The 13528-nt window shown below is 36.0% G+C and overlaps 1 protein-coding gene across 2 annotated transcripts in view; it reads right to left on the reverse strand.

Moving 5' to 3' along the window:
* Positions 1-13528, reverse strand: part of Dph6 (diphthamine biosynthesis 6) — a 140864-nt gene that overhangs the window by 49431 nt on the left and 77905 nt on the right. For both annotated transcript variants that reach the window (XM_052183188.1, XM_052183187.1), the window contains exons 4-5: positions 6936-7009; positions 5168-5286 (exon numbers count right to left, since the gene is read on the reverse strand). In XM_052183188.1, coding sequence (XP_052039148.1) covers positions 5168-5286; positions 6936-7009 — 193 coding nt within the window. The remainder of the gene's footprint in view (positions 1-5167; positions 5287-6935; positions 7010-13528) is intronic.

Consider the following 13528-nt stretch of genomic DNA (forward strand, 5'->3'; position numbering starts at 1 on the left):
CTACCATCAAAAGCCCCTAAGTATCATTAAAACACAGGGACTATCTATATTGAACAAACTATATAGCATGTGCTATTCTTATATTAACCTAAAGAAATTTAGACAATTTGGACACATTAAACAATGTTTTCAAAGTGGTTATATGGTATCACTAGAAATCAGGTGCTTTCCTAATCTGACCTTAGGAACTCAAGTGCCTAAAAGCAAGCCATCTGGCCCTGCTCCTGCAGTGCTCCCTGCAGTGCTCCCTGCCAGCGCAAACTATTCTTTTCCTTCTTCCTCTTCTTTCTTCCTCTTCTTCCTTCCTCCTCCTCCTCCTTCTTCCTTCTCCTCCTTTTTTCTTCTTCCTTCTTTTTCTGCTCTCTCATTCTATCTCTAGCTCTGTCTATCTTACTCTGTCTGTCTTTCTTATGTTCCCACTCTGACATGGCCTTTTGCACCCCTCACACCCATGATCTCTGTTGAGGCATTCTGATTCACCAAGGTCCTCTGCCACTAAGTCCTAACAGGTATGTTATACCTAATATAATTCTGCTTGGGCATATTATACATTTTTCATAAAAGTATTTTTATAATTTCATGGAATTTTTACCAGTAGTACCCATCCATTAGATTATATCACATCAAATACATGTTCCTTGAGGGTGGTCTTCTAAATCATAGAATTCAGTGGTTCTCAACCTCTAGGTTGTAACCCTACAGAGCTCACAGATTAGATATCCTGCATATCAGATCTTTATATTATGATTCAGAAAAGTAGTAAACTTACAGTTATGAAGTAGCAACAAAATAACTTTATGGTTGAGATCATTACAGCATGAGGGACTTCATTAAAGAGTCTCAGCATTAGGAAGGTTAAGAACCACTGCCTTAGATAAACATCGTTTATTGTTTATATTCTATACTTTTTTTTTAAAGATTTATTTATTTATTTTATGCATGTGAGTACACTGTAGCTATCTTCAGACACCAGAAGAGGGCATCAGACCTCATTACAGATGGTTATGAGCCACCATGTGGTTGCTGGGAATTGAACTCAGGACCTCAAGAAGAGCAGTCAGTGCTCTTAACCACTGAGCCAACTCTCCAGCCCTATATTCTATACTTGATAATCAAGCTCTGCAGGTAATAGAACCTGATTTCTACTGTGCTCTTGCAGATTCCTTAGCAATGTATCCTTTTGACTCATACCCAGAGTACAAAGCTTCTGCTATTGAAAAATGACATATTTACAATTCATTAGTAATAGCTGTTATCACTGAAATGATCATAACAGTAACTATAAGCTATAAGAACATAACTATAAGCTATAAGAACTGCATGGGAGCTGCAGGTTCTTAATTACCACAGTGAGATACCCAAAACTCCTGGCAACACGGATACTGTTAGATACTTTTTGTTATTAACTTCCCCTTTTTTGTAGAATAAAGGTTCAGATATTTTTGTACCACCTGCTAGGGTTAGCACCATACTGATAAGAGATATCTAATCTGGGACTCTGGATTACCTCCCTCGACATAATTTTAATTTGCTTGTATATCCCTTTTCATCTCTTACAGTTCCCAATATTTCCATTTATTAACTGTTTTGACATAACCCCTTTCTTCTATACTTACGCTTTCTGGTTCAATAGATGTATTATTAGACCATAGAGCCAGTAAAAACAGTGGCCTTGGTAATAATTTCCCTAGAAAATACTACAGGATTTGATAAATAAAGGCTCACAGGACTAAGCTTTGTGTTTACAAAAAGGACTTAAATGGCAGCATTGGGAGGAAGGTATGCATATACTTATACATGCTTTTAAGAATATATAGATTTATTTGATCAGGGTTTTTATACCACTGCCTTCCTCAAGCCTTGTAATTTATTAATGAGAAAAACCAGGAAAATTAAAAATGGAAAATGTGATTTGGCTAGTGGAATTAACATACTAAGTTTTGGTCATGGATAATAAGAGTTGCCTATGTTTCCTAAACACAACATTAAATGCAGGCCTAGATCTCCATGTCTTACTTGGCACAGTGTTCTATTGCTGTGATAAGACACTGTGATGTAAAGCAACATGGGGAAGAAATGGTTTTACAGCTTGTAGTTCACCATCCTGGGAAGTCAGAGCAGGCACTCAAGGCAGGAACCTGGCTGTAAGGACTGAGGCCGACGCCTTGGAGGAGTACTGCTTACTGACTTGCTCCCATGACTTGCTCAGTCTTTCTTACACAACTCAAGACCACCAACCCTGGAATGCCACCCCCAGTTAGCTGGGCCCTTCCCTCTCAGCCATTACTCATTGCTGAATTACCTAGAGACCAATCCTGTGAAGCATACTTGTGAGATGGGAAGATAAATTCTCCTCTCCCAGTTAGCCCCTACTAGCAGGATTCTTTAGCTGATTAATGTAACTCTTAAACCTATTTGATTTTTCTCATGATCAATTAGTTATTTTATTCAATGGATAAGGAGAGGCAGGACATTTAGCTGTCTAATTACAACATGGTTTTAAATTGCTGAATTGGGAGGAAGGTATGCATATACCTAGATATGCTTTCAAAAATTTTACTATTATTTTGCAAACATATCTTTCAGGAAGCAGAACAATTTCCATTGATGGGTAAAACTGGTCCTTGTACTTTCTCCCTGGCTGGGATGTCCCCATCTCTTATTTATATCAAAATGCATCCTAATAAGAACAATTCAGATAAGGACTTCCCCTCTAGCAAGTCTTGCCACTGATTTTTAAAATCAATGTACTTATTGTTTTTCCACAAGTATGCAATTAATACATTTACAAGAAAATTACACAAGTCCTAAGGGATTTAAGAAGGAATAAAAGGTGTAACAACAGAGGATTGGCCTTATTTCCAACCAGTAACTTGATTTTCTAATAATAGTACCTCCTATGTCCTTCAAAATCAATTTTTTTTTTTTTACTAAAGGAGAAAGGAAATACAAATAGAATACAGAATTAGTATAGTTCTTATACAGTCCAAAATTTGATTTAAATATCATGAAGTCCTGATGCATAAGACATGTATTTAAACATGTAGACAAGTATGATCTGAAACCAGGAAACCAAGGGATCCTTGAGAACAGAATGCTCTGTCTAGGGCTGAGAATGGACCAGATGATGCATAAGGTCACACCAGCATTGCTGTCATAGTGTCAAGCTGGAAATGACTAGTACAGTGTCAACTACTGGGAGAGTTAAATTACACTGTTTCAATGAAACATCATCTTGCTGTGAAGGTGGACACTGCCTCCAAAGTGTGGCTCCTTCTTATAAACAACATTTTGAGCCAAGGAAGTCACAGACACAGCAGAGAATACAGTATGCTTCCACTTATAAACATTAAAAGTACAGTAGTAGTGTGTGACTAATTAGGGCAGGAGCCTAGCATGTGTGAAACCTATGTTCTTTTCCTTCTCTACTAAAGTTTAAAAAGTAAAAGTAAAAGAAATTTACATAATTAGGTGTGAGGGGCCTGGCTAACTTTGGAAGGGCAAGTATCGCTGAAGACAATGGTAGTAATACTGTCTAAAAGTGGGATCTCGGTTCAGCTATGTTTTGTTTCCCCAAAGTATATAAATAGCATTGATGATTTTTTTGTATTTGTTATACTTTAACAAAGTTTCCTAAAGAACAAAACACAAGGAACATCTACATTAAGTACATAGAAAAAAAAAATCTCTAACATAAAGGCAAAGCAAAAAGAGTATGTTACAGATCACTATGTGGAAAAGATCCAATTCACATAATAATAAAGAAAAGGCAGAATATAAGATAATAATAAAAATTATTAAATATGATCTATTACCATGTATGTTTGTAACTGTGGGAAAGATAATAGCAAGAAAAATGAAAACAAAATACTTACACACCTTTCCCTTTGAAAATGTATGATGTAACAAGAATGTTTTCATTCAATCTCATTGACATATAATCAAAAACAAATATTTCTCTAATTCCATTACAAGTAGTTACTTAAGTGAAACTATGATAAAATTCTTTATATAACAGCTGTTAATGTTAAAAACTTAAGTTCTGGCCAGGTGGTGGTGGCACACGCCTTTATTTCCAGCACTTGGGAGGTAGAGGCAGGTGAATTTCTGGGTTTGAGGCCAGCCTGGTGAGTTCTAGGACTGCCAGGGCTACACAGTGAAACCCTGTCTCAAAAAAACAAAAAACAAAAAAACCAACAAAAAAACCCAAACCAAAACAAAACTTAAGTTCTCTGAAATGTGCCAGACACTATAGCAAGCAGCAAAGCTGGAGGGACTGGGAGTCCCAAGAGTGCTTCAGACTACTAAGTTCCAGTCTTCCTCCACACTAGGACTTCCTCACTAGGTCCTCACTGTATATTTTTGGAATAGTAAAATGTAGTCACTGTCATTTTATCCTCTAAGTGTAAGTTTTTTTTGTTGTTGTTGTTGTTGTTGTTGTTGTTTTTAATTTTCATCAGTGGTTACAGTTAAGAGATTATCTGGAGTCTTGAGAGATTCTGAACTTTTAAACAGTGTTGAGAAAAACTGTGGAGACTTTCAGAGCTGACTAAATGTATTTTGTATTATGATATGGCCACAATATGCTGGGGATGAATGAATAGCAGTTCCTGTAGGATCAAATATCTAAAGTCTTGGACCCAGTTGGTAGTGCTGTTTCCGGGGGCTGGGTATGTCATAGAACCTTCCAGAGGTGTGTCCTTGCTGGGGGCAGCATGTCACTGGGGGTAGGGGAATAGTTTGCTTTGAGAGTTTCCAACAATCCCTCCTTTCCCCTTTGTTCTGTCTCCTGAGGTGGTCTCTCAATTCCAGGATCCTGCCCCATGGGTGACACTGCAGCCATGCTTTCCCTCTATGATGGCCTCTCATCAGTATGGACTGTTTCTTCCACCAGTGGCTTTTCATCACAATGTTTTATTGCAGCAGTAGAAAGGTAGCAATTATAGAGAACAAGATTATACAATATATTTATTGGTAACATATTTTACATGTCTATATAGAATTGAGATTTTTCTTTCATGAAACCATTCTGCAGAAAATGGATTTTCTTTTATCATAAAAATTTTATTTATTAAAATTTTCAGACAGATTTTAATGGATGAGAGTGGCTTCCTCAGTACTTATCAACAGAGTAGTAGGCAATTGTTCTGAAAATTTGGTTACATACCCAAAGCTGCTACTTTGATGATAATGGCCTTGATATTAGAAGCTATCATCTCTCGGAGCAAATCTTCCTGGTTTCTCTGCCAAAGGTAAGCTAAAGGCTGGAGATTGAGTCGTTTACATCTGCAAAGTAAAAAGAAAAAACAAAATCAAATGATATTGTTTTGTTCTATATTAGCATATTTGGGTCCCCAGAAACATGTTTCTTTCAAGGAATTTAAACATTTAAAATGCTCCCGTTTCTTTCTTTCTTTCTTTCTTTCTTTCTTTCTTTCTTTCTTTCTTTCTTTCTTTCTTTCTTTCTTTCTTTCTTTCTTTCTTTCTTTCTTTCTTTCTTTCTTTTCTTTCTTTCTTTCTTTTCCTTCCTTCCTTCCTTCCTTCCTTCCTTCCTTCCTTCCTTCCTTCCTTCCTTCCTTCCTTCCTTCCTTCCTTCCTTCCTTCCTTCCTTCCTTTTTAAAAATGCCTTGTGGTATAATAGAGATAGCACACAGAATAAAGATACTTAACCTGCTGTTTGGTCTGAGTTCAATTCAGGAAATGCCACCACAGTGGAAGGAGAGAAATAACTCCCATAAGTTGTTTACTGAGCTCCACACACTCATATCCACATACTCAGACACACACATACACAAACACAAATGGCAAAAAAGGAAAAAAACAAAAATATTGTGTACATTTACTTTTTAAGGACTATGTGCAAACATAAAAAATTAAATTTCCAGGTAACTAGAAATATTAACTTTAGAAAGTCTTTAAATTTAAATGCCAAACAGCATATCAATACCAATTAATAATTATTCTCATTTTAATGCTTCCCTAGGTTGGGAAATAGGGAAAGGCATAGTTACATGGACAGATGTGATAATTGCATGCTTTCCAAGTTTATCAGAATCTCCATACTCTAAACGTCCTAGGGAAAAGGAAGGAAAAGATTCTTAACTGTTTTGAGATCAGTTTGGCAAGGTTTTAGACCAAATGACTTGCTGATGGAGTACTATTACCTATACTTAAGGCCAAAAACTGAACATATTATTTATTTATGTATTTAATTTAATCAAATTTATAAGAAACACTTGGTTTATCCATGGGGTAGGGTCACTGAAAAGCTGTGCATGTTCCAGTGGCTGCGCATGCATCACGTGCATGTAGACAGCACTTTTCAGACCCAGTGTGCTACTGAAAAAGAGGAAAAACGGGCAGGAGGAGGGCATGGCGTCAAGGGCAAGACTTGTAGGGTTCTGAGAGGAGGTAGGAGAAAATAGAGGGGTTATGGCAGCAATTAGTTGTATACATATATGAATTTCCCAAAGAAAAATAAAAAATAGAAAACAAATATGGCTTTTGTTAATTTCTTAAGCATATGTTTAGCTCTGTAGAGCATGTATAACATATTTACTTATGCTTTAGGTACAATTATTTATCTTCTATTCATTAACAGTGCTTTTTTATTTTTGGAGAAGTTTGGGGAACAATTCTAGCCTTGCATGTTCTGAGCACATACTCTGACACTAGGCTTAGTGTCAATTTTTTTTATTCAATATATATTTTTATTTACATTTCAAATGATTTCCCCTTTTCTGGCTCCCCACTCCCCGAAAGTCCCATAAGCCCTCTTCCCTCCCCCTACTCCCCCATCCCCCCTTTCCACTTCCCTGTTCTGGTATTGCCCTATACAGCTACACTGAGTCTTTCCATAATTTTTTTTATGAAATTCGTTTTTAATTTATCCTAATTTTTAAATTAGTTGTTGAGACAAATTGGTGTTCTCTTACACATTTTCTACTCGTATACGTTGATAGTCAGAAAGTATAGCACCTACTGATACCCCTTCTATTTCTTCTTTTTCCTGAAAATAAAAGAGATACATATAAATTAAAAAATAGGCATCTGGTTCATATCATATTACAAAAATTACACATACTTCTACCTCAAGACCCAGCTATACCATTTATGTGTTTATGTGTTTATGGATACAGGGCTATAAAAGAAAGGATGAAGAGGGAAAACTGCCTTAAGTGGGTGGAGAGAAGAGGGTAATAGAAACCAAAAGAAAGACTATTGGAGCCTGGGAGAGCAGAGGATGTAGGGAAGGGGAGGGGAGAGGAGCATCAGTGGAAACAAAATCACTATAAACAGCATTCTGAACACTGTTGCTTTGTAAGCAAATCATAAAAAATATTAAAATGTTTTACAATTAATAAAAAACCATTGATATTTCCCAAAATTATCTACAGTTACAATAATGATTGACATCTACGTCCCATTAATATCCTCCAAAGCACTATAATTCTCATTTAATATTTACCAAAACCTTAAAGCAACTATTTCTCAATACTACATATTCTCTGGAAATATCCTGTTAATATTATAGTTTATACCCAGCCATTCAGCTGCAGGATTATATCTAGTAGAATGACTGCTCTTCAGTATTAATCACATATAAACTTCATTTACTGTGTTTAATATTCATAATTACTACTGCTCAGAAGAAATTCACCCGTGAACCTAGCTCCAATTGTGAATAAGTTACTGAAATTCTGTTTCCTCATGCATAAAGCAGGGATCATAATCCCTGTTTTCTCTGTCCTTGTGAAAGTTCCAATAATTTGGGAAAGTAATATAGTGCCTAGCGCTTACTGCATACTGAGCGAACATTTTCCTTCTTGCACCGCTTCAGTTGTCACCAATGCTACCACTTTAAGGCACTGTGGAGACCAAGCGAGTCTGTCAAGAACAGCTCTTTTTCTCTCTTCTCCCTACATGCCTAAAGTCTCAATTCCACTGGACTGGAATCATCCAGCTTCCTGGGCTTCTGCACTATTGTTCACTATCCTTTCTCCACCGTGTTCTAGGATTCTGCACACTCCACTTAACAGTCTAGTTGTAATGAATTTTTACTACAGAGTCCTGAAATTCTAGGGCTAATTACAAGTTCTACTGTATCCTTACACAGTGAATGTTCTTTCAACTAGGGAAAACAGAGCTTAAGGGAGAAAATCTTTCAGTGACTGTGATCTAGAGAAAACAGTAACTAGGTTCAGTCTCTAATCCATGACTGCTCTTATATGGGAATAAAAAGCCTAAGATATAAGTCAACAGTGAAGACAAAACCATGGCCTGTCCTCCATTTACACTTGATTGCTGATGTTGCAGTGTTGTGCCAGACTGTTGGTCACAGCTATAGTTGCTGTCAGACTGGCACTGCAGTGCCAGCCCAAAGGCAGCATTTCCTATTCCCCTGCTTCCGACTCTTCCGTTCTTCTCGTCCTCTTCTCACACGTTGCTCTTTTTGCATCACACATCTATGATCTCATCTGACATGAGTTGTTAATTGGGTCAATGAGACAGAAATGGGTTTTTTCTTTTCTTTTTTTTAAATTTATTGATATATTTATTTACATTTCAAATGATTTCCCCTTATGGACCAGACCTCAATACCAATCAAGGAGCACTTGTTTGTTCCTATGGCACACATCCTGCTGTTGCATCTGTAAGCACATCTTGCCCAGTGGGCTCGTACTGTAGTCCCTAGGGCTGTCACCTGGGCATGACTATGAATTCCTGACACAGGTGCCTATCCTTGTGACCTCAGCAGTGTGCACTGTGTCCAGCTTTGCCCTGCTGACCCCTGCTGGAGCACCTAAGACCTCCTCTGACTCTTCTTCTGCTCTTTCGCTTGTCACCATTTTCCATCCCAGACCACTTTCCTTTAAATATGACCAGAAACTAAATACCACCTCTTTAAGATCTGCCTCTTACATATTTGTCTGCAGTTCTTTGAAAAAAAAAAAGTCTTACTGTGGCTTTTGCTCTAGAAAAGTCTACATATAGCTTAAGTCAGTAACTGTCTATACTCTAATAAAGTTGACCATGACATTTTACATTGTTTCTGTACTCTCACAACCACCTAAAACACAACTAAGAAAATAATATTCTGTAACATATATGGCAGCAATAAAAATCTTTGTTTTAAGTCAGTGAGGCATAGGTTATCAACCTAATAGGAAAAATGACAAGATTATAACAATATGCAATTTTAAGAGAATACATACAAATGACGTCAAGATTCCTTTAAAAAAAATACAGGTAAAAGAAATACAGGTAAAAACTAGACAAATTTATAAAATGAATATTTATGTTTTAAAAATGTAATAACACTCATAGCTGATGAAGATATTGGAAGAGCATAATTGCAGATACCCATGCTAAGTTAGTTGATATATATGCTTTCTGAAGGAAAATTTCACAGTGTATATCATCCTGGTTTCACTAACATTGTATTTTAAGTTTATACCAAGAAATATAGTCTGTCAAAGTAACTATAAACAAGTTATAGGTGAGGATGTCTATCAAATTTATATTGTACATATAATTTGAACAAATCTGGAAAATTCTAAAATCCCAAATAATAGGAAAAATTGAATGAATCATAGAATATTATAGAGAGAAAAATAAAAGTCATGAAAAACATATTTTACAAGGATATAAAGATATGAAACTATTTATAATAGAAATTAGCTGAAGGAAATGTACAAAGAATAAAAAAAACACATTTATTAAAAATCTATAGCTACAGAAATAGAAACAGAAATATATCATAAGGTGACAATAATTATTTACCGATAATCATTTTTGCTGTTTTTACTTTCAATTTTATACTTCCTCAAACATCATGCTATTGTTTTCTTAATCAGTGGGGAAATTACAATTCACACACACACACACACGCACACGTGCGCACGTACACACACACATGCACATACCGCACACATTTATGTCCTGACAACTTGGGAAGGAAAATTATTCATTGTTTACCAAATACCAATTTAAAAAGTTATACCATATCCTTTACTATATTATAAAAGAAGAAGCATTTGAAAACATCACAGTGAGTATCTTCGGGAAATTAAGATTTTGTGGCGATAAATACAGGTGACTAATAGACTGTGTGTGACATGTAGAGCCTAGTGGACTATACAGACAGGCAATATTGATGGAGAGTAGCATCATGAACTACCTTCTCATTAATTCTGGTTTCTTGAGCAACTCAGGCTATCCTTGCACTTCTCCTGATCCTCCATCTCCAAGGTGCTGGGATGACAGACATGCACTATCTCATCGAAATCAGGGACTTTTATTTTTAAAGATAAACAATTATATTCCAAATCTAAGTATTCAGAGTTCTATTATTTTTCTGTCTTCCTTAACACACACACACACACACACACACACAAACACACACACACACAAACACACACACACACACACACACAAAACATATATATATGTATATATATATACATATATATACATATATATACATACACACAAACCCCACAGATTTTTTTTTAACTCAGACTATAAAAGTATAAACAACTAATCTGCTAACAAATCTGAACAGATCCAACTGTTACACTTCATTGGTAGCTGCTGCAAAGCCTTCCATATAAAGCAAACGATAGACTCCGCAATGCTATTTTAAGCATGGAGAAAAGATCAGCATGGATGTATTCATTAGAGTTTATGACCTAGTCCTCAAGAATTGTTAAGTATTCTTAAAAATAGTACACCATGAAGATTTACATTCAAGGCTAGAAGTTGATTCTTCTGTGATATGTAGCTAATGCTGTGTGTCCTTATTTATACACAAAGCTCTAGCCAGAGAGTACAATGATGATGGCAGGTGATCCTACAGAAGTAGTGATAATCTTATGCTTAAATTCTAGGCAGGTTTAAAGGTAGAAACCTAGACCCATGTTAAGATTGTGTTCATTAATATTATCCAATTGTCTCAATGTTGAATATTTGGCTCATGAAACCCCCAGATTGGAAACAAGCTGTCCTTTTTTATAAATGAAAATGAGGCCTACTTATTCTACCGATGAGAAGATATGCATCTTGAATTTATCAGAGAAATTATTTTATTTTGAAAAATGCCTGTTACCAGTATTATTCTGTTAATGAGTTCTTGCCTGTTGAGAAAAAAATAATCTGCTGAATTTAAAGTGTTTTTCATCTGAAAGGCATTCTAACATTTTTAATATGAATCATTCCTTAAAGACATACTCTTGCATTAGCCTCTAAGTGGCAATATTTGGACTTCTGGCAGCATAGCATTACTGAGCAAGAAACCATTATGAATGTCAGTGGTGTTCTGCAGCCTGGATAACTAAACTAGATATCAATATGGCTGGGTAAGTACCATATACTTTTTCTTTAAACTGATAATTCTTCATTTAATCTAGACAAATAAAAGATAACCACAGAAACATACCATTTAAATGAAATACTACTGAATGTGACACTCAGAATAAAATTCACTAAAATTTTTATTAAGTTAATTATTGGTTTTTTTTATGTTTTGTTTTTTTTTTTTTTTTTTTTTTGCATGATTGCTAACAACATTCTAAAATGGAGAGCAGTCACTGTCTGGCTTTTCCCACTAAATACTGATCTCAAGACAGATGATTAGGTCACTAATTTGCAGTATTATCATCTCCTTTTGTGAGATCTCACAATTAAATGAAGGAAAATGTTATGGTTTAGAATTAAATGACAAGAAATTTCAGAAGATCACAATGATTTATCAGTTACTTCCAACTGAAAACCAACAATGAATTATTTTACTTTTGCTTCCCCATCTTCTCTGTGATAGAGGGACATCCACTCAACCCAAACTCTCTGCATTATCCGACTAAAAAGAAAGGTAGAGCTGTAGGCAATTTTTCTCTTTAAGGCTAAGGCTTTTTTGTTGACAGATTAAGGTAGTTTACTCTAAATGTTTTGAGGAACCACCTACGTAACCTCCACAGTGGCTGAGGTAATTTCCATCCTTACTGACAGTGTATAAGGAGTCCCTTTCGTGTGCAGTCTCACCAAGTTTTAATTTCCTTGATGAGTTACTCTGACTGAGGTAAGACTGAGGCATTTTGAACATTTCTTTGAAGATGATGATGCTTCCCTGACGTAATGCTGGAATGACTGGATGCTGTTACTGACAAACACAGTACTTGAAAACAGTGTCATGATAAATTCAAGGTGAGTTAATGAACACTGAAACATGTAAATTTTGTTTTACCTTCTTCGTATTTTTCCTTTTATTAAACATGGATTTTTTTCTCACATAATCTATCCAGATTATATTTCCCCCTCTCTCTACTCCTCCCAGGTCCTCTCCAACTTCCCTCCTATCTGGATCCACTCCCTTTCTATATAATTCCTATCAAAACTCTAATACAACTTTACACACACACACACACACACACACACACACACACATACACACACATGTATGCGCACATGTGCATGCACACATAAAATCTTAAAATTTATATGGAAATGCAAAAGAGTCAGGATAGCCAGTCCAACCCTAAACAATGAAAGAGCTGGAGCTATTACCATTCTGGACTTGGAGTTATAGTAGAGAACCATGGTTATAAAGCAGGATGGTTTTGGCATCAAAACAGACTCATGGATCAATGGAATACAGTTGAGGACCCAGGTATAATAAGCCCATGTTCTAACAGCCATCAGGTTTTTGGTTTTTGTCTTGTTTTTTGACAAATACACAGTGAAGAAAAGACAGCATCTATAAGAAATGGTGCTGGCAAACCTGGATAGCCATATGTAGAATCATGCAGAGGCCCGGCCCAAGTCTAAGCTGGATGGGCTCCCATTGCTGAGAGAGTAAGCAGAAACAAGCTTCCATGCCTGACTCAGAAACTATCTCCAAATGATAACTACTCACAAGGAAATTTTAGGTTTTTCCAACAGCCCTACTGGTTGTACAAATCACACTCAAAGGCTCCAAGCCCAGAAGTAGATGGCCAATAAAAAATGAACTCAGTAGTATTTTTGGAGGGTTTTTCATTTTGTTTTTGTTTTGTTTTGTTTTTGTTTTTGTTTTTTAATCTCACAGTGATTTATCTGGACATTATTTTTAACCTTACAGATATTTTGCTTAAATATTATGATTTATGATTTCTTTTTTACCGGTGTGTGTGTGTGTATGTGTGCGCGCGCGTGTGCGTATGTGTGTGTGTAAATATGTGTGTCCTAGCTCTGATATGTTTCTTGTGCTTTTTCTTTGGACCATTTGTTTGGTTTGTCCTATTCTGGTTTGATTTTTATTTCATTTTATTTTATTTACTGTTCTTATTATTTTAGATGTCTGTATTTTAATGAGAGAAAGGATGTGAACTTGTGTGGGTAGGGAAGTAGGGAGGCTATGGGAGGATTTGAGGAAGGGGTTACCAGAGTTATAATCTATATGACAAAGAAATCTACTTTCAACTTTAAACTGGGGGGGGGGGGGCAGGCATCATGAAACTGAATCCTATTGCTCACCTTGTAGGAAACTCAACTT

Source organism: Apodemus sylvaticus, chromosome 5 (genome assembly GCF_947179515.1).
Source record: "Apodemus sylvaticus chromosome 5, mApoSyl1.1, whole genome shotgun sequence".
Classification (NCBI taxonomy): domain Eukaryota; kingdom Metazoa; phylum Chordata; class Mammalia; order Rodentia; family Muridae; genus Apodemus; species Apodemus sylvaticus.